Below are 22,017 nucleotides of genomic sequence, written 5' to 3' on the forward strand. Positions count from 1 at the left end.
GGCCTGTGCACCAACAGCTCCCAACCCCCCTACCCGAAACTCATAATTGGCTCCACTATTAACAAGTGCTCACCCTGGGTACCGTTGAGTACTTTGAATCACAGTGGGCGGATGCCCTTCGTGATGCCAACCCAACAGCATCGCAACCACCCATCTGGCGGCCATCTTTAAGCGGTGGCACGAGTCGCGCGACGACTGCAAGGAAATCCTGGGATGTTTTTCCTCTAGTGAATCTTGGATGGCATTTTCCAGCATTCGGCCCCCCAGCAACCCCCAGGCATCGCAGAGGAATTAAATAACCTCAGGTGGAAATTTGGACCTTCCCCAGGGTTTTAAGGAACTCCCACAATGCCCAGATTTGTATCGCGTGTGCGCCATGTTGCACACAGTGCTTCGGACAGAGGGGACATTAACATTCTGAAGCTGCAGACACATTGTGGGAAGTTCTGCTGGACCTTAACGACTCGCAGCATCACAAGCCTTGGTGCCTAAAGACAGCTATAGCGGTCACGCCACTGTACACAAGCTTGCTGTGTGCGCCTCCTCAACGCAAAGTACTACAATCTTGCCTTCCTCTCTTGCCTTCCTCTCTCTTCCCCTCCAACCAACCCCACCCCTCCCTTACTGACCCACCAGAGCACCTGGCCACCATGCAAATGGCAACTGTGCGCTGTGCAGATCCCAATAACATACCCTATCATGGACTATTTATCGGTGTGACTCGTGACACCAAGAGTTGAGTGGGCGCACTGAAAAGACCCACAAAACCCTCTGATTGTTCTGATTATGGGGCCCATTCTTTGCCCCCGGTAAGGGAGACCCCCAAGGTGGGTGGGCAAAGAATGGGCAGGATTCGGCTCAGGTGGGTGCCATGGTCTGAAGCGTGCCCTTTTTCCTCACTCCCCAGGTGCTTTCATTGCAATGGGGGTGATTCTGTGCTACAATCACACCAATAACCCCATAACTCCATAACTCGAGTTGTGACTATCTTCATTTTTGAAAAGTGCCCCTAACGTGTATTCTTTGCCACACTCATTGGCACGTGGGCCCCTCCAGCCACACGTTAAATTGTAATACTCTTAAAATGACGGGGGGTTTGAACCTGGGTCGAGCGGGTAACACTCCAGTGGCACAGCATGCTGAGCTATCTTGAGGGTGCGGGGCTGTTTGTGTAGATTGCCCGGGACATGACGCTCATTGTCAAGCAGTCAGAAAGCCCCATCCTCTGCACTGATATGTGCCTTCTGCAATTAATCCTGGATTGCTGCAGGCACTGTCTGTACAGGTAATGGGCAGGGGGGCGTGTCCCTTAAGAGGTGGGAATGGTGGGCGATTGGAAGGGCGAGGCTGTGTAAAGCTGCATGATGGGCGGGGACAAGGACCAACTAAGGGCAGTTATTTAAATGCTGCATTTTCTTTCATTGCGTTCCCCTCTGTCTTAATAGTACTGTTGTAAACACAACAGTGTGCGGTGCAGTGGAGAACAGAAAGATATGGTGTTTGCCTTGTATGGGGGTTGAGTAGGGGGGCGCACGGGCTGGGCGGGGGTGACTAGTGCGGGAGTAAAAAGGGGCAGGGGAACCTAGTTCCAGTACTTTTTTTTACACTTCGACCACTGTTTGCTAGTCATTATTTGGACTGCCAAGTGCCAAGAAATGTGTCTGACTGGCAAGTGCCAAGAAATGTGTCTGACGTCTCTAAGACGTCCTGGAACAGGAGACATGATAGCCAGCCACGATGCCTGTCTGAGTGCAGGAGAGAGTGTGTGCCTTACACGAAGTCCCCCCTAAGAGTGCAGAATTCAGGGCAGCTGAGACCAGACCACGAGTGCGGAATCCTGCAGGAGCTGTTCACGTCACTTCACCTTCAAAGCTGATCTACTTTCTCTCAATGTTTCTACCCACTGAAAAGATAATTTCCTCACCAGGACCCACGGGCGTTGCTAGGGGGGGGGGCTAAAGGGGCTATAGCCCCTGATCTTTTGGTTGTAGCCCCGGATAGAATCTCAGGAGCTACAGCCAAAAGAGTAGCTAGCCCCCAGTCCCAACGGTTCCGAAATCAGCGTAGCCCCGGGTCTTTTCCAGACCTAGCAACTCCCCTGGTCAGCACCTAGGCCTCTAGGCTCCAGGGACAGCACCAAGGCCTCTAAGCTCCAAGGTCAGCACCTAGGCCTCTAGACTCCAGGGTCAGCACCTAGGCCTCCAGGCTCCAGGGACAGCACCAAGGCCTCTAAGCTCCGGGGACAGCACCTAGGCCTCTAGGCTCCAAGGTCAGCACCTAGGCCTCTAGGCTCCAGGGTCAGCACCTAGGCCTCTAGGCCCCAAGGTCAGCACCTAGGCCTCTAGGCTCCAGGGTCAGCATCTAGGCCTCTAGGCTCCAGGGTCAGCACCTAGGCCTCTAGGCCCCAGGGTCAGCACCTAGGCCTCTAGGCCCCAGGGTCAGCACCTAGGCCTCTAGACCTAGGCTCCAGGGTCAGCACCTAGGCCTCTAGACTCCAGGGTCAGCACCTAGGCCTCTAGGCTCCAGGGTCAGCACCTAGGCCTCTAGGCCCCAGGGTCAGCACCTAGGCTTCTAGGCTCCGGGGTCAGCACCTAGGACTCTAGGCTCCAGGGTCAGCACCTAAGCCTCTAGGCCCCAGGGTCAGCACCTAGGCCTCTAGGCCACATCCCTTCAGCACCTAGGCCTCTAGTCTCCAGGGTCAGCACCTAGGCCTCTAGGCCACATCCCTTCAGCACCTAGGCCTCTAGGCTCCAGGGTCAGCACTAGGGGCGTTGCTAGGGGGATAGAATCTCAGGAGCAACAGCCAAAAGACTAGCTAGCCCCCAGTCCCAACGGTTCCAACGTCAGTGTAGCCCCGGGTCTTTTCCAGACCTAGCAACTCCCCTGCCAGGACCTCAGAGGACGCCAGAGTGTCACGGCATAACCTCTACTGCGGGCTATGTATTTTTCACGAGTGCCACAGCCTAACCTCTACTGAGGGCTGGGCAGGTTTCACGAATGTCACAGCCTAACCTCTGCTAAGGGCTGTGCGTGTTACACGAGTGCCACGGCATAACCTTCACTGAGGGCTGTGTGTGTGACACAGGTGTCACAGCATAAGCTCAACTGAAGGTTCTGCATGTTTCCCTACTGTCACAGCATAGCCTCTACTGAGGGCTGTGTGTTGCAGGAGTGTCACAGCATAACCTCTACTGCGGGCTGTGCATGTTTCACAAGATGCACAGCATGCCCTGTACTGAGGGCTGTGCGTGTTTCACTAGTGTCACAGCATAAACTCTACTGAGGGCTGTGCGTGTGACACAAGTGTGACTGCATAACCTCTACTGCGGGCTGTGCATGTGACATGAGTGTCACAGCATAACCTCTGAGGGCTGTGCATGTGACATGAGGTTCACAGCAAAACCTCTACTGAGTGTTGTGTGTGTTGCACGAGTGTCACAGGATAACCTCTACTGAGGGCTGTGCGTGTTTCACTAGTGTCACAGTATAACCTCTACTGAGGGCTGTGCGTGTTTCACTAGTATCACATCATAACCTCTACTGAGGGATGTGCGTGTAACACAAGTGTCACAGCATAACCTATACTGAAGGGTGTGCGTGTGACATGAGTGTCACAGCATACTCTCTACTGAGGGTTGTGCGTGTTTCACTAGTGTCACAGTATAACTTCTCCTGAGAGTTGTGCATGTGACATGAGTGTCACAGCATAACTTCTAATGAGGGCTGTGCATGTATCATGAGTGTCATAGCATAAACTCCACTGAGGGCTGTTAAAACTGATATAATATTGTTTCGTCCTCATTGTATATGTTGGCCTATGCCCAGTCGCTTTGCGAGGAAATCCGTATTGCAAGGTCGTGACCTCAAGTGAATCAAGCCACCATTTTAGGTTAAAACCGCCATTTTAGTTTATCGTGCAAAGTCACCCTGTGGCCTAAAATGGCCGACCTGTGTTCTCCTGTTCTTGCTTTAACCTCTTCAACCTCTGTAGGAGAGTTAATGTCCAACCTGCCTGCAGGCTACATGCTAGGGTCATGTAGACCTTGTCCTTTGTTGACCTCGGGATCAGGGGATTACTTGAATCGGCGATGTTAACCTACAAGTATACAAGAACAATAACGCTATCTAAACACGACATGCGAAACATCCGTTTGACCTGTATTAAAGCAATGTGTAAAGAGTGAAAAGTTAAACCTAGAGAATAATAGTGTTCGTTAGTAAATGTATTAAAAAGTAAACCGCATGCACGAGATATGTAAATTAGGAATGAACCTGGCGCAACCCTAGCCCAGTACATGATTAACTTGTAAGAGGCTGGACATCGTTATAACGAAACTGTATAAATACGCTGATGTCCAGCTAGCAATTGCTGTTCACTGCTCACATTGGACCCTGCTGGTGGTCGCTGTGATGTATTGACGGCCAAATAGTTATTTGTGTACTTTGTTTTGTAAACTGTACAGAATTGCAATAAAGATTCTGGGAATCTTTACAAGCCCGTGTCGGTGTATTTCTCTGTGCATGGTGTAAAAGCCTTAATATTGTATTTTCTGATTCCAAAGATGGCGCCCGAATAGGGACCCTAAAGATCGACTTCGTCTTGTTGAAGTTTGGCTCGGCTATCGGACCGGGATCGGACGGTGCCAACAGAAACGGCCCCTCTGGACGAGAAGTGAATGCCTCGACAGAACAGCACGATCCGATCCCTGAACGGTGAGCTGTAGCCCGAGACGACGTCTTGACGAGGGTCCATATATCGAGGTGGGTAAATTTGCGAAATCACCAGACACGTGGGTCCTTAGAATTGTCCTTAGTAACCTGATCGGGCCTCCCAGTCCTTTAGTCAGGTGAATCGTGACCCGATTCTTAATTTAACCCTGACAATTTGAATTTGGCGCATTGTACTCGCGAGCACAATTATTTGACCAGCTAACACCAGAACTCTGATATGCCTGGGAAATTGTCTGCCTGCTATAGGGCATTATTCTGCAGCGACAGACAATCTTTGGAAGATAGCCGTCCCGCACCAAAGGAGGGGTCGCCGGCATGTACTATGTACTGTAAGAAAGGCTTTGGTAGTACAGCATTTAATGACATTTGGCACAGACAGACCAGACATAACTCTAATCTTCAGTGGCCAGCCAATGGTAGCTTTTAAATCCCTCGTATAGAATATCTAGAGTCTGTATTGGTAAAGAAAAAGGCTAGACCTGCAGCATTTGATGCATTGCACAGTTGGAAAACAGAAGCTTTGCAGCAACAAAAGAGTAGAGAGAAACATATGCGTCGACATATGACAAGTGTCGAAAAGGCACGGTTATATGATCAAAATAAACAATTGGAGTCAGTTAGGAACACGGACAGAGCGTTTCAATTAGGCATTCAAAAAATGTACCCTTCAAAAGATTTTCATACGTCAGATGAATTAATTAATAAACCTTTGCATGAACGAATGCCCGATGCCTCCACGCCTCCCCCGTACGTCCCTCCTCCTGGCGCTTTGCCCCTTCCCGTTGTTATTCCTCCTCCTATAGTTCCTCCGGTCCTCCCTGTTGTTCTTCCTGTTGTTCTTCCAGCCGTCGCTCCTTTGTCTGTCCCCTTGCCTCCACCTGTTGATATCCAGAATGTGTCTACTCTTCCTCTTCCAAGTGATTCCGCATCGCTTGTAGTAGACCAGGGAGCGCAATCAAGGGTTGTGACTCGTAATACTGTGTCCCCAGATAAAAAGAATGAATTGATTGCTTGGGCTAAATATTGTGTGGAGAAGGGTGAACAAGCTGATGTTTTTTCCACACTCGAAAATGTAAAAGGTATTCCTGAGAATGACAGAGAAAGACCAGCTGGCGAGCGACCACCTCAAGTGATATTAACTTTGCCTGATAGGATTATTGTAAAATTAAAAACTATAGTTCCTGAAAAAAGAATCATTTGGGACAAGCTTACGGCCTGTGTCCAAGGAAAGTCTGAGGGTGCTACCGACTTCTTCAATCGGTTTGAACAGGTATTTTCAGATTTCAGTGGACAAGACTTAGGCACAGAGTCAGGGAAAAGGCTGTTTATCGACAAATTTGTACGTGGATTGCTGCCTGACATCCAGTTACAGATTATGTCTTCCGAAAGCGCTTGGCAGGCGAAGTCTCAATCAGAAGTACTGCACATGGCTCAGTACTATGAAAATCGTGTGAATAATGAAAAGGAAAAACTTGAAAAAAAAAGGGTGACCTGAAAACAAAAGTCCTATTACAACAGATTGTTAGAAACCCTAGAGGGGGTAATCAATTTAGAGGTCAGTACGTTCCACAGGGAAGTACGCCCCTGGCTATGGTAACCATTAACCAGTGTGCCTATTGTCGACAGGAAGGTCACTGGCGCGCACAATGTCCGACCTTGCAGCAAAGGTCATTTGGGAACATGGGTAGACGATCCAGAGGTCGCCCAGGTGCAGGGGGCCCTGGCAAAGGTCAGTTTGCACGAGAATCACAGCAACCTCCTTCACAGGATAAGCAAGTTTCGAATGTGGATAATAGAAACATTTTTGATCACCCTTCTGCCGCGTACCTCTCTGAAGAGCTTCCTTTTGACGATATTCTGTTTCGTTAGGATTGCCCGAAGCAGGATTTGGAACCGACGCCTATTCCCGTTCATCAGAAAGGCCCCTACGTTGAGATGGCGGTGGGAAATAGGAAGCATCTATTTTTAGTACATACAGGAGCACAGAAATGTTCCATTGACCATTCGCGGGTATCAAATATTCCCCTGTCAGGGCAGTCCAACGTTTCCGTAGGGTTTTCAGGCACACCTGTAGTTTGTCCGGTCTCTTTGCCGGTACCGATAACACTGGGTCCCTTCACGGAGCAGTGTCCATTTCTACTTACCACAAACTGTGGGGAGAATTTACTGGGGTTAAATTTGTTGAAGGAATTGCATGCAGTGATACGCAGTTCTCCGGACGGAGTTCGGTTAACAATTTCACCTCAGCAATCACTCGCCTCTCAGTTTTTGACTCGACATTTACCGCCAGAATTCAGTAATATTCCGGAATGCTTATGGGCAATTGATGATAATGATGTGGGAATTCTTCAAATTGAACCTGTTAGAATTATTCTGAAACATGGAGTTAAATTGCCTCGCATCCCACAATATAAAATCTCAGTTGAAGGCGAACAAGCTTTGAAATGTATAGTCTCTGATTGTGTACATCGTGGAGTAATTGAGGAAATTACAGGTAGTTTGTGTAACAGCCCAATTTTGCCAGTATACAAGAAAGGTGATAATGCGATTCCCTTTCGGTTTATAATTGATTTACGTGCTATTAACAAAATTGTGGCTCCTCAATTCCCTATTGTACCTGATGTTACAACGATACTAACCATGATTCCGGCTTCTGCCAGTCACTTTAGCGTTTTTGACCTCAAAAACGCGGTTTTCAGTATTCCCATACACAAGGATAGTAGGTATTTGTTCGCGTTTACCCTAGATGGACGCTCGTTCACATTCACTCGTGCACCACAAGGGTACACTGAGAGTCCAAGTATTTATAGTAGGGCATTAAAAGAGCAGCTCGATACTCTCGAGGTGCCTACTACTTTCACGTTACTACAGTACGTAGATGATCTCCTTTTGGCTGCTGATTCTGAGAGTGCCTGTAAAGAAGGCACCATGTTGTTGCTTTGTCATCTAGCAAAACATGGCCACAAAGCTTCACTCAAATAATTCCAATATTGTTGTCAGGAGGTCGCCTATTTAGGCTATCGCCTGTCAAAGGAGGGAAGATGGTTGACAACTGAACGAATAAATCTATTTCTGGCATGTCTGTCCAAATACGCAGAAGGAAGTTAAAGCCCTTATAGGTATGGCTTCTTACTGTAGATTGTGGATCCCTAACTTTTCGTTAACGATTAAACCAATGCTGGCTTTGACAAAGAAGGGTATTTCTTTGCCATTTCCATGGAATTTGGAACACCAGCCAGCATTTGACTTGCTCAAAACCGCGCTGTGTTCGGCGCTGGTTTTAGGAACTCCAAATTATGAAAAGGCCTTTGTGTTGTATGTGCATGAACGTGATGGATGTGCTTTGGCTTTGTTAACGCAGGAACATGGAGGGAAGAATAGGCCGTGAGGCTATTTCTCATCCACCCTTGATCCTGTTGCATGCGCTTTGCCGAGATGTTTGAGAGCTGTCGCTGCTGCTGCTGCGTCTGTAAAACAGAGTGAGGGAATGGTCCTGGGTCATGCGTTAACCCTAATGGTACCTCACTCTGTAGATATTTTATTGAATAGAACCCAAATGCAACACCTCACTTCCGCACGATTGACAAGATACAAATTGATCTTGTTTGCTCCCCACATTTAAATTCAGAGGTGTTGTGTATTAAATCCGGCTGAACTTTTACCTGTCCCGCAAGATACTGTTGATGGTGATGAAACGTCACACGATTGCCTTTATGCAACAGAACAAGAGACTAAAGGTAGAATCGATCTGAAAGACACGCCTTTGAATAGCCCACAAGGAGAGCTATTTTGTGATGGCTCTTGTTTTAAACTTCCGAATGGTACATCCACGGCTGCTTATGCCGTCACTACTTTAAGCTTGATTGTGGAAACCAAAAGAATTATGCATAACTCTGCGCAGGCTGCAGAAATTATAGCGTTAACTCGAGCTTGGGAAATTTCTGAAGGGCTTACAGTAAATATATACACCGACAGTCAGTATGCCTTTGGGGTGGTTCACAACTTCTGTAGATTTTGGAAAGAACGAGGTTTCTTGACCTCACATGGCACGAAAATACAGCATGGCACTTTAATAGTGCAATTACTTTCAGCGCTCGCACTCCCTGTTCAGTTAGCTATTATAAAATGTGCAGCACATCAAAAGGTTACAGATGATATAGGAAAAGGGAATGCTTTCGCTGATCAGATAGCTAAGAAAACTGCCACTGATTTTAGTTCAGAAATGTATGCTGTAAGAGAAACTGTAAATATTTGCACTTTTGGTGAAAGTATCGATTCTGTAAAAGACATTCAAGCAGATGCTACTATAGAGGAAACCAAGAAATGGGTCGAGGGTGCAGGAAGATTGGATGATGATGGGTGTTGGGTGGACAATGTTGAAGGAAAATGGTTACTCCCTGACGCCTACATTACAATGATGGTCATTATGGCTCCGACACATGTCTGCGTGCGTAAATTGACTAAAATGCTACACAGTGTATGGGCCAATGATAACATTTTCAAAATTGCGGAGCGCTTTGTCCAAGGGTGCATGGTCTGCTTGCAGCACAATGTAGGAAAAGGTACCTCGACTCAGGAGGAAGTTTCGCTCCACCTTCTGTTCCGTTTGAGGTTATCCACTTTGATTTTATTGAAATGGAACCTTGCAACAATCTTAAATATGTGTTGGTTGTCATTTGTGCTTTTAGTAAGTGGGTTGAGGCCTTCCCTGTTAGAGATGCAGCGGCCATAACCACGGCAAAAACTCTGTTGAAAGAGTTTTTTCCTAGGTTCGGGCTGCCGAGAGTCATCTGGTCGGATAATGGGCCACACTTTATCACTGCTGTAATCCTTCAAATATGCGAAGGATTACAGATTGACAAACGGTTCCATTCGGCCAGACATGCCCAAAGTGCCGGATTAGTGGAGAGGCATAACGGCATTATAAAGAACAAGCTCGCTAAGACGTGTGCTGGCACCAAGTTAAAATGGCCGGACGCCTTACCGATCGTGTTACTGTCGATGAGAACAACCCCTCAAACTAAGACTGGGATCTCTCCCTTTGAGGTGGTAATGGGAGGCCTGCTAATATTTGGGCATGCCAAAAAGTCGCTCGTTGCGGGATATAGAGAATGTGCTTCTTTCAGATTACTGTAACCAGTTGACTAAAAATCTGTTTTCAATTTATCACCAGGTGCGAGAGGCATTACCTGTACGTTACGAGGGTCCTGGTCACAGTCTACGACCGGGGGACTGGATCCTCACGAAAATTTCGAGAGGTCGTCTTGCCTTGCACCTCGGTGGAGGGGTCCCTACCAGGTCCTGCTAGTCACCCAGACTGCTGTGCCGGTAGCGGGGCGAAAGAACTGGATCCACGCGACACACACCAAACGGATCCTGCAGCCTGTGCCATACAATACAGAAGACACAGAATCCCTTTCCACTGCTGTAACCAACGTGCCTGAAACAGCAACAACCGACAAGAGAGTACCGGAGACCGTTCCAGAATTCATAAGGCCAGACAAAACGGCCATCTTGTCTCCGCACTCTCCAACAGTGGTACTTCCGGATCAATCATTTTCTGATCCCATTTCCGTTCACTCGCCACCTCCAGTGGGAAGTGACAACATATTGTTATCTGACCCTTCGGCACCACAAATTGTGAAATATAATTTACGTCCAAGAAAATAGACGTACAGCACGGTTTGACTGTGCGATTGAGGAAATCATTTGAGGGCTTGCTTTTTGGCCCGACTGTACGAAAGGATTCTGTTGGCTAAGGGTTGTGGGAAAGACATTAAGAAGACGTGCGACTGGAGTCGCCAGCAAAGAAACAATTGGTGTTTTTTCGATTGAAGACTACGATGCCTGCACCCGCTACCGCTCGTACCGAACTTTTAGATACATATGTGACTAGCAGAGACAATGATCAAGCATGTAGTGGGACCCCGAAAGTGTATTGTTGCCTTTTTGTAATAATAACTGGGTTTTTAGTAAGTATTGGTTTTGGATTATGGTATCTGGAGGAAGCATATCCGCTAGAGGACTTTTTACCTGCTGAAAATGTATCTGTTTTCCCCACTCCTTCCGTGCAATTGCATACCTTATCGCCTAGAGATTCTTCGCATAGACGGAACTATCAGAATAATACTCTTTTATTAATAATGAATGCCACTCATGCAATTTTAAATAGGACCAATTGCTGGATCTGCTCACATCTACCGCAACAAGGGGATAAGGGGCTAGGTTGGTATATTCATCCTTTACCGTTGACAACTGCTTGTTATGCTTCTCTTAGAGCACTATTCTTTGGCCGATGGAATGACAGCATCTCAGGGAACTTTGATGGTACAAATTTGAATAGTTTTGAAAAACATGTTTTGATGCCCCTGGGATGCTTGCTTTTTGCAAATAGGAGTAAGCCAAATGTTGCTTCTGTTAGGCCCTCTGATAGATTGTCTCGTCCTTTTCAGTCTTTGATCTCTTTCAAAATGGCTCCTATAGGCAATAAGGATGCCACGCCTCCACCTTATTCTGTTAACCATAGCCCCGATTCAGTATCCTTCTGCATACAGAGGAATGGAACACGGTCAATGGGTAATTTTAGAAAATGCGCCAATGTTGCGAATTTGACTAGTGAGAACAGACCTCTGTACGTAGGTGAATCTGTCTGTTTTGTTTGCGGTAATGTGGCATTTCCATGGTTGCCCAGGGATTGGCAAGGAACCTGCTATTTAGGGATTCTACTACCTGGGGTATTTATTGCCAGTACTGCAGAAATTTCAAAGACTCGTCCACGACGAGGTGTGAAAGGGGATACTCCCGCGCAAACTCTAGGAGACATCATGAAATCCTTTGTGCCATTTTTTGGGCAAATTACGAATTCAGAAGATATCAGGGGACTAGCGAGAGTATTGGAGAGAACCATCAACCGGACCACTGACATACTCTATAATATGACGTTAGAACAGAAAGCGATAAGATTAGTAGCTCTTCAGAACCGGATGGCATTAGATGTCATTCTGGCTGAGTGTGGAGGAGTATGTAAATTAGTGGGGTCCGCTTGCTGCGTTTACGTACCAGACTCCTCTCCAACGATCTTTAGGGCTATCCAAAATCTACATGTTCTTAGTTCAGAAGTGCATGATCCTGAGGGAAACTGGGAACTTAGTGAATGGTTTTGGGACCTCCTACGGTCGTGGGGATGGAAGTTATTTTCGGCCCTGCTGATTATCTTGGGTAGTTTTCTGTTCCTTTGTTGTTGTATACAGTGTCTCCCTGGTATATGTTCAGTATTAGGGGGGTGTTGCGCGCAAGCAACAAGTGTATTAGGGCATAAAATATATGCCCCAGATAAGATTTCCAAGGAGTATGTGTTGAAAAAAACTCTAGTGTCTGATCTAATGGCAATAGATATGTCGACAATGATTCGGGGTGTATAGACGTTGGAATGTGGAGTTAGTTGCAAAGTGATTGAAGGTAGTTTAGCGCTTGCCATAGGCCAAAAGGAGGGTTTGTTAAAACTGATATAATATTGTTTCGTCCTCATTGTATATGTTGGCCTATGGCCAGCCGCTTTGCGAGGAAATCCGTATTGCAAGGTCGTGACTTTAAGTGAATCAAGCCTCCATTTTAGGTTAAAGCTGCAATTTTAGTTTATTGTGCAAAGTCACCCTGTGGCCTAAAATGGCCGACCTGTGTTCTCCTGTTCTTGCTTTAACCTCTTCAACCTCTGTAGGAGAGTTAATTTCCAACCTGCCTGCAGGCTACATGTTAGGGTCATGTAGACCTTGTCCTTTGTTGACCTCGGGATCAGGGGATTACTTGAATCGGCAATGTTAACCTACAAGTATACAAGAATAATAACGCTATCTAAACACGACATGCGAAACATCTGTTTGACCTGTATTAAAGCAATGCGTAAAGAGTGTAAAGTTAAACCTAGAGAATAATAGTGTTTGTTAGTAAATGTATTAAAAAGTAAACCGCATGCACGAGATATGTAAATTAGGAACAAACCTAGCGCGACCCTAGCCCAGTACATGATTAACTTGTAAGAGGCTGGACATCGTTATAACGAAACTGTATAAATACGCTGATGTCCAGCTAGCAATTGCTGTTCACTGCTCACATTGAATCCTGCTGGTGGTCTCTGTGATGTATTGACGGCCAAATAGCTATTTGTGTACTTTGTTTTGTAAACTGTACAGAATTGCAATAAAGATTCTGGGAATCTTTACAAGCCTGTGTCGGTGTATTTCTCTTTGCATGGTGTAAAAGCCTTAATATTGTATTTTCTGATTCCACAGGGCTGTGCATGTTTCACAAGATGCACAGCATAACCTGTACTGAGGGCTGTGCGTGTTTCACTAGTGTCACAGCATAAACTCTACTGAGGGCTGTGCGTGTGACACGAGTGTCACAGCATAACCTATACTGAGGGGTGTGCATGTGACATGAGTGTCACAGCATACCCTCTACTGAGATTTGTGCGTGTTTCATTAGTGTCACAGCATAACCTCTACTGAGGGATGTGTGTGTGACATGAGTGTCACAGAATAACCTCTACTGAGGGGTGTGCATGCAACATGAGTGTCACAGCATAAACTCTACTGAGGGTTGTGCGTATTTCACTAGTGTCACAGCATGACCTCTACTGAGGGTTGTGCGTGTGACATGAGTGTCACAGCAGAACCGCTACTGAGGGCTGTGCATGTGACACAAGGGTCACAGCAAAACCTCTACTGAAGGTTGTGTGTGACACACAAGTGTCACAGCATAACCTCTACTGAGGGATGTGCGTGTTTCACTAGTGTCACAGCATAACTTCTACTGTCGGTTGTGCGTGTTTCACTAGTGTCACAGAATAGTGTTTGTCACTAGTGTCACAGCATAACCTCCACTGAGGGTTGTGCGTGTGACATGAGTGTCACAGCATAACCTTTATTGAGGGCTGTGCGTGTGACACGAGTGTCACAGCATAACCTCTATTGAGGGCTGTGCGTGTTTCACTAGTGTCACAGTGTACCCTCTACTAAGAGGTGTGCGTGTGACATGAGTGTTACAGCATAATCTCTACTGAGGGTTGTGTGTGTTTCACTAGTGTCACAGTATAACCTTTACTGATGGGTGTGCGTGTGACATGAGGGTCACAGCATAACCTCTACCGAGGGTTGTGCGTGTGACACGAGTGTCACAGCATAACCTCTACTGAGGGTTGTGCGTGTTTCACTAGTGTCACAGAATAGCATGTGTCACTAGTGTGACAGCATAGCCTCTACTGAGGGCTGTGCGTGTGACACGAGTGTCACAGCATAACCTCTATTGAGGGCTATGCGTGTTTCACTGGTGTCACAGTGTCACCTCTACTGTTGGGTGTACGTGTGACATGAGTGTCACAGCATAATCTCTACTGAGGGTTGTGCGTGTTTCACTAGTGTCATGGTATAACCTCTACCGAGGGCTGGGCGTGTTTCACTAGTGTCACAGCATAACCTCTACTGAGGGTTGTGCGTGTTTCACTAGTGTCACAGAATAGCGTGTGTCACTAGTGCCACAGCATAACCTCTGCTGAGGGTTGTGCGTGTGACACAAGTGTCACAGCATAACCTCTACTGAAGGCTGTGCGTGTGACGCGAGTGTCACAGCATAGCCTCTATTGAGGGCCGTGCGTGTTTCACTAGTCTCACAGTATAACCTCTACTGAGGGGTGTGCGTGTGACATGAGTGTCACAACATAACCTCTACCAAGGGCTGTGCGTGTGACACGAGTGTCACAGCATAACCTCTACTGAGGGTTGTCTGTGTTTCACTAGTGTCACAGCATATCCTCTACTGAGGGATGTGCGTGTGACACGAGTGCCATAGCATAAACTCCACTGAGGGCTGTGCTTGTGACACGAGTGCCACAGCAATGCCTCTACTGATGGGCTGTGCGTGTTTCACTAGTGTCACAGCTTAACCTCTACTGGGGGCTGTGCGTGTGACACGAGTGTAACAGAATGCCCTCTACTGAGGGATGTGAATGTTTCACTAGTGTCACAGCTTAACCTCTACTGGGGGCTGCGTGTGTGACACGAGTGTCACAGCATAACCTCTACTGAGGGCTGTGAATGTTTCACTAGTGTCACAGCATAACCTCTACTGAGGGCTGTGCGTGTGACACGAGTGTCACAGCATAATGCTACGCCACAGTAAAGGGGTCACCGCCCATCTTCTTTTTCCATTTGTAGCCAGCGGGCTTTTGGGTGTATTGTCCAATCATAGACTTTTTTTTTATTATCCTTAAGAATTCACTGTACCTGGGATTTGTAATAGTTCCCAGTATCGTGGTTAGCACTTAATATTTTCATTCTTTATAGCAATTAAGTTCATTTAATAAAAGATAATTGGGAATTTATTCCTCTGTCCTCTGTGCCAGCTGCGGGCATGTTCCCAAGGCGAACACCAGGGCACCTTGCTGAACCCTGCTTTACCACTTGAGTGGGGATTAAGGGGTGTCAGCCTAAGGTAAAATGCAGTCGGAATCCGTCTGGCCTCTGGCCACGGCTCCCCCCGGCCTCCTTCCACCCCGACTACTTCCCTAAGGGTTATATGACCCAAGCTGGCGACGGCGCCACTCTGCCCAGGTGCTACCTAGGCCTATTGAGAAGGCGGGGCAGAAGACAGAAAACAGAAGGGCACAAGGAATCGGAGAAAGGGGACCGGGACCTCCAAATATACATGTTTAATGTATGTTATGCTATGTCATGCTGTCCTATGTTGTGACAGGGTCAGGGACTGGGCCCCACCCAGCCTGGGGTAAGTGGCGCACCAGGGCGTATGCCAGAGCCAGCCTACAGTGGAGTTGGGTTCAGGGGGTTGGGAGGGCGGCTAGTCCCTGATCCCCCCTGAACGTGACTTGAGTGTGAAGATCCGTACCACTTTCAATCCTCCAATGGCAGGCAGTCTCCCTCTGGCCTGGAGGTCTCTCTATTTTATGTTGTCGTCACTTTGTTTGAGAACTTCAAAGCACGGCCATGCAGAGTGAGGCCAGCGGACTGCGGGAGAGAGACACGATATGACATGATATTGTATTTATAACACGCCTATACACACGTATCCGCTCCCATACCGACTCTGGATGAAGCATCACTCCCCCTTGCTGACCAGGCTCCCAGAGAAGAGCAGCACAGAGACTGGTCCAATTGCTGCACGCCAGGAGGGCTTGGGAGCAAGAGGGGTTTCTGTAGTCTTGCATTACAATGGAGGAGTGCAAGGAGACAGAAAGAACGGGAGAGTGAGGGAATACAGGCCCATCCCTAAACTACCCTTCATCCCTTGCATATTAGAGTAGGGCACCCCTAGAAAGTCCCGGATAGAGTAAGACAGATAAGGCTGTGTCCTTTGGCCTTCCCGTGGTGGAAAGGTTACAGTAGATGGTAGGGGGTACTGATTGCTAGTGTTCAGGATGGGTTTGGTTAACAGGGAAGCCTGCGTTGTGGTGGAGGGTGCCCATGGGCGATAGAGGGACCAGAGAGTACAACGCTTTACATAAAAATATCCAATAGATGAAAGTCACCAACAGTGCACAGGAGCATTGCAAATGTATTTTCATGATGCCTTTGCCCACAACAAAAGTCAGTATATAAAAGATGTTCACGCTGACTGTGCCCATACATTTCCATGCTGGCAGCACCAATATATGCCAGTATTCACACGTAAGAACATACATTAATGTTTGCTTTGTACATAATGCCTGTAATTATACTATAAAACATGTTCCAGCTGACTCTGCCAATATATAGCAGTACCCCCGTATAAGAACATACTTGTGTTTGCTGTGCCACTAAAAATGCCATGCCACAATAAGAAAACATGTCCAAAGTGGCTGCACCAATGTAGCCCAATCTAGACACGTAATTACACTTTTCCTCGCTTTTTCATAGATGCCCGTTAAAAAATACCATTCCACCGTAAGATATTATAGCTAGACTGGCTGAACCAAAATGCCAGCTAGCCACATAACAACACTTATTATGCTTACTTGATCGTAGATATCCAGTAAAAAAGTCATGCCACAGGAAGAAATGGCTGGACTGGCTGCACCAAAAAGCCAGTCTACCTAGGTAATAACACTTATCATGCTTGCTTTATCATACATGCACAATAAAATGTATTATGCCACAATAAGAAATGGCTATAATGGCTGCACCAAAATGCAGTAAAGCCATGCAGTAAAACTTTACATCCTTGCTAGGGGCATAGATGGGCAGCACAAAATGTCATGATGCAGTAAGAGATGGCTAGGCTGGCTGCACAAAAATGCAAGTCTTGTCACGTGACAATGCATATTATGCTTGCTTTATCAAAGATGCCCGGTGTAAAACTGTCATGCCATAGTAACGAATGGCTTGAGTAGCTTCACCAAAATGCCAGTCTAACATGTAATAACACGTCTCATGCTTGCTTTATCATAGTTGTGGGCATTTGAGGAATTGGGGGGCAAGAGGAAGGGATGACATTTTGTACTGGGCATCTATATGCCCAGTAAAATGTGTCATGCCTGCCCTCCGCGCCACCCAACGCGTTACATACACATAACCACATTCATACCCAGTAATTCACCAGTCACTCACCCTTATCCCTTTTCTTGCAATAACACCGCACACTCCAAGCATTCACACTCCATTCACCACACTCACACGCACAATATTCACACACACACACACACACTGCATTCTCATTCACATGACGTAATCACATCTGGCATGCACACATTTTAAAAAGTACCTGTTTCCCATGAACTTGATGCTCTGTTTTCAATATAGGCTTCTGGCTCCTGCGCTGTACACAGACAGGAACCAGGAAGCAGGGAGAGCTTCATAGTACATGTGTGACATACGGAGGGGAGATGAGAACGGAGCACCCCTTCCCCCGCCGCCAGCTAGTCAGCTCCAGTCCGCCCCGGTCCAGAGTCCTCACCCTGACTTCTGACTTTAGTGAGGGCGAGGGATGAGGTAGTGTGTCCCCTGCCCCCCAGGCACGAGGCGGCGAGAGCCCACATCGCGGTGGCTGTGGGCTTCAGTGCTTCAATTGCTCAAGTGAAAGATAAGGAGAGGGTGGGGGTAAGATGTCCTGAGTTAGTCTCCCATGTTTTCATGGCCCTACACAGGTGATGTATTCAGGCCTACAGTCACTGGCTATTTAGAGTAGGGGCAACTTTTTGTTCCCTTTTCTCACCTTGAGGTACACCGCCGGGGAACGGGCAGCCATCTTAATGTAACTATGCACACAGGGGAACTCTCTATGACTATATGTTCACTTAGGCTTTCCACTTTGTTTTATACACTGCGTATTCAACACGCCTGGTCCACCCAGACCCGGACTTCAGTCCCGCGGGCGAGTAGACGGGGCAATTCATTTCCTCCAAAATGGAGGTAGATATCAATCTCTGATAATGTCGGTATACTGAAGCTACAGCTACGGTGCATGTATGCATATATAGAAGCATAACAGGCGTATAGGTGCAATCGTATTCAGCTGTATGCTTTGTGGTATTACTCTCTAAATAAAGGGTCGCGCATGAAAGGAGACACCCCTACAAGCAAGAAACCACTTTGCAGAAGATAGCATGGGATTGGCTGCCTATCCAACTGAGATTCATTAATAATGCTAGCTACGGTAGATAACACACATATATCCCTTTACCAGTTCGCACCTAAAAACTTGTGACAGCACAATTTGAATATTCACCACAACCAGACCAAGCTCATTGTCTTCACGTTACTGACACCAGATGAAATTCCCACATTACCAAAAAGGAAAGAAACTTGTCAAGGGGGACTTCAGGAAGCTTGTATGCTCCACATGTATGCTCCATCCTGTGTTCATCTGACTAGTATACAGAGACTAACACAGCCCAGCGTGACCACACACAAAGAAATTGAGTGTATACACAGAGTAAACATATGAATGTATGGTCATACATGATGTAGATTGTTTGTAGGCAGAGAAAAGGATTGCACACATGGAAAATAAGTTACATTGGTAGGCAGAGTGTTCCAGCCACAACTGAATTTGGTTTTGCACTATCAAACATTTTTGTAAGATTGTTTTTGTGTTTCTAATTAAGCTGTTTTTAACCAAATATTTTGTTGCTGTGCCTAAGAGCATAAGTGTTAACCAGTCTGTGCACTTGGCTAGGGAGCACTTGTATTGCAGCTGAGTAAGTCTGTCTGCGGTTCTATTCAATTTTCCAGCATGGGGGCTTGTCCTGGTGAAAGCAAGGAGTCCCAGGCCTTGGAATTCAGTGGCTTTAGGACTTTCAGCCAATCCAAAGCTCCAAGCTGAGGCTCACTGGCCACCGTGCAAGAGCCAATAACAGAAAACAAATGGGGACCAGCAATGGGACAGGTGCTTAGAAAATAATGACATTTGCAAATGCTATCTCTGGGGTTCTAATTAAGCCTTGCACAGTGATCTTTATCTGCCTCTAGGCACTGCATGTGCGCAGAAGAAATAACAATCATGAGGCTTTATGCTGTACTCACCTCCTAAGAATTGGTGGTAGTAACACCCAAGCGTATAACCTCACTTTTGCGGTGCAGCCCTGTGTCCTGCATGTTGAGCACTCATATCAGAGGTGAGCACTTTACTTACAAAGCTGCCTTGCCACCATAGAAAAGTAGGTAGTCTTTGGAACCATATGATCAACAAAAATCGAGGGGCTGTATTACAGTAACTTTGCACTGTTGCACGTGCAAACAGCACTAGGGTAAACATTGCCGAAGTGCAAAAAAACATTTTCTTTACATGGATGTTTGCGCCAGTGTAAAGAACTAGGACTCCAGCCATGCATTCCAGCACTATTTGCCGCTATAACAGTGCAATACTTCTGTAATACCATGGGGGCACCAGTGCAGAAGCATAGGGGAAGCTCAGACCTGAGAGTGCAAGAGTAGTGAAGTCCTATATACTACGCTTAGTATTAGTTCAGTATAAGAAAAAGTTCTGTTATGGGGGAAATCTGCCAGTTACATGCCACATGTGTGGTACAGCCCATCTGGCAGTGTCTGCCCGCATGCCAGGGTTGGTTTAGTTGTCCGACCTTCACAAGAAGCGACGCAGACACATTTGGTCACGGTTCCAGGACAGACTCAGACAGTTTCTGAATTAAATATGCGAGTCCTAAACTTCTCCAGGAATTCAGGAAGTCAGGCTTAATTTTTGGGTATAGGAGTGACCGTTCCAGAGAGTGGAGCCCTCTACAGGGAGAGACCAGCTATGACATCGTTGACTGGATAGTTAGACTGAGTTCTTAACGTAGACCTCACATGCCTGAATGGCTGGTTGAATTGAAATCCTACTGAAAGGTATTCCGGGTACAACCATGGGGGGCTCTGTGGACCAAACACCAAGTCTTGTATTGCACCCTCTGTTTGAACAGGAGCGGCCCAAGGACGTCGGTGCTGGCATGATTTGGTCATGGCGCCTCATAATGTAGTCCTGACGCATCATGATGTGGTCATGGCACATTGCAATGTTGTTGTGGGCCGTTCTAATATGGTCATGGCCTGTTCTGATGTGGTCTTGGCTCGTTGTGGTGTAGTTATGACATGTCATGAGGTAGTCATGGGGTAACATGATGTGGTCATGGCATGTTGTAATGTTGTCATGGTACATTGTGATGTGGTCATGGAACATTGGGATACGGTCACGGTGAGATGTGATGTTGTCATGGCCCGTTGTGAAAAATTCAGACGACCAGTTGCACATGGTCTCTACAATGCCTTGTGTGGTAAATGTAGTCCCAAGACTGATGAGCTGCTGCCCTGGCCATTGTGGGCCTAAAAGTGCACAAATACTGTCTTGTAATTGGGAAGCATACTGTGGACTTGTTACGATAGGCCCAAAGATACCAGTAGTAAGAGCATGAATGGAGTAACTCCAGGTGCACGAGAAAACCTGGCTTTAGTCCAAAACAGGCAGCCGCTGGGAGAGCGTACAAAGGACAATCTCAAAAGGCGTTAGGAACAATAACTTTTTAGGGGAAGAAATCATCATAATTGACGTCATGGTTAATACAATCACAGCACATTTCTATTCTCATCCTTGATTTGTTAATAGAATGGATCATCCATACTTACCTCTGCCGCCGACTTACCTGCTGCTCCTCTGCACAGATCTATCCCTGTGACGTGAGCTTCGCCTCCCCATTGAGAGGCGGAACTTCTGCAGCAGGGTTTTTTTTGTGTCTTTTTAAAAAAAAAAATATTTGTCCCCCACTTCCCTTTTTAGCGATGCCGTCGACACCCCCACCACGCCAAATTCCATTAACATCGAGTAATGGGAGCGGGGACCCCCGCTGCAAACCCAACTCCCCTTAGTCCACATTTGTTTTTTTTACGTTCTTTTTAACAGCGCTGAAATCGGCATATTCCCGCGTTCAGGATTTTTCCCAAGCTTTTCCCCCGATACTGTCAGGATGTGCTAAGATATTGGCAGTAGCACTATCTAATTTGGCCTGTGGGGATCACATGGCAGAGGACCACTGTTCCGAGCTCAATTCTACTTATTGTATTTCTACTATCCTAACGTGTGTGTGCTTCCCTTCGGCAGCCACTTGGGGTGCTGTACATTCATTCATTATGGGCTTAATTGCCACAGTAGCTACTTGCACCTGGCATTCAAGGATATGTGTATTTCTCACTGCTACCAATTGAAACTAATTAACTTTAATAATTGTGTGTTGGTTGTCCCGGGAAACATTATCTGGTGTGGTTTCAGCTTGCTAACCCAAACTCCCTTCGGCGCACTGACCTTGGTGTCTGTGGCCAGTCCAAGCATTGTGAAGCATGGAAACTTGTTTTAAGCAATATTATGTCTGGCTGCAAATTGAGGTCTAGCAGTGTTTGGTCTGAATAATGGAGGTACTTCTGTTTATTCTGCACAATGTTGTTTTCTTCATGTCTTGCATGTTAATGTTCTTTGTGTCTACATGTACGTGTTCTTCATATCTATATGCGAGTCGTCTTCGTGTTTGTCATGCTCTTCATGTGTGTGCGTGTTGCCATTTATTATTCCCTGCCTGTGTATGCAGCAGCCTCTTGGTTCTGCGGATGCAGGATGAAACTACCTATCACCCTAGTTGTGTCCCACATACCACTCTACTCTTAATGGCGGCTACGTGGCTCTTAGTATTTTGCTACTGTTGTTTTACTAACTGTTTATAGACCAGTTCTTGGCTTGTATCTTCATGCATACTCGGCAGGGGATGAGGGCTTGGCCATACCTAGCGCAACCCCCATCTCCATTATTACAGACTGG

General features: G+C 46.8%; 2 protein-coding genes across 2 annotated transcripts in view; both read right to left on the minus strand.

The window, feature by feature from the left end:
- Positions 1–17,964, minus strand: part of LOC138563314 (uncharacterized transmembrane protein DDB_G0289901-like) — a 46,761-nt gene extending 28,797 nt beyond the window's left edge. Inside the window, exon 1 of the mRNA XM_069642824.1 lies at positions 17,932–17,964. Coding sequence (XP_069498925.1) covers positions 17,932–17,964 — 33 coding nt within the window. The remainder of the gene's footprint in view (positions 1–17,931) is intronic.
- ARTN (artemin) overlaps positions 1–22,017 on the minus strand; it is a 181,744-nt gene that overhangs the window by 121,985 nt on the left and 37,742 nt on the right. The window lies entirely within an intron of this gene.

The sequence above is a fragment of the Ambystoma mexicanum genome, chromosome 1q, assembly GCF_040938575.1.
Source record: "Ambystoma mexicanum isolate Mex_15411 chromosome 1q, UKY_AmexF1_1, whole genome shotgun sequence".
Taxonomy (NCBI): Eukaryota; Metazoa; Chordata; class Amphibia; order Caudata; family Ambystomatidae; genus Ambystoma; species Ambystoma mexicanum.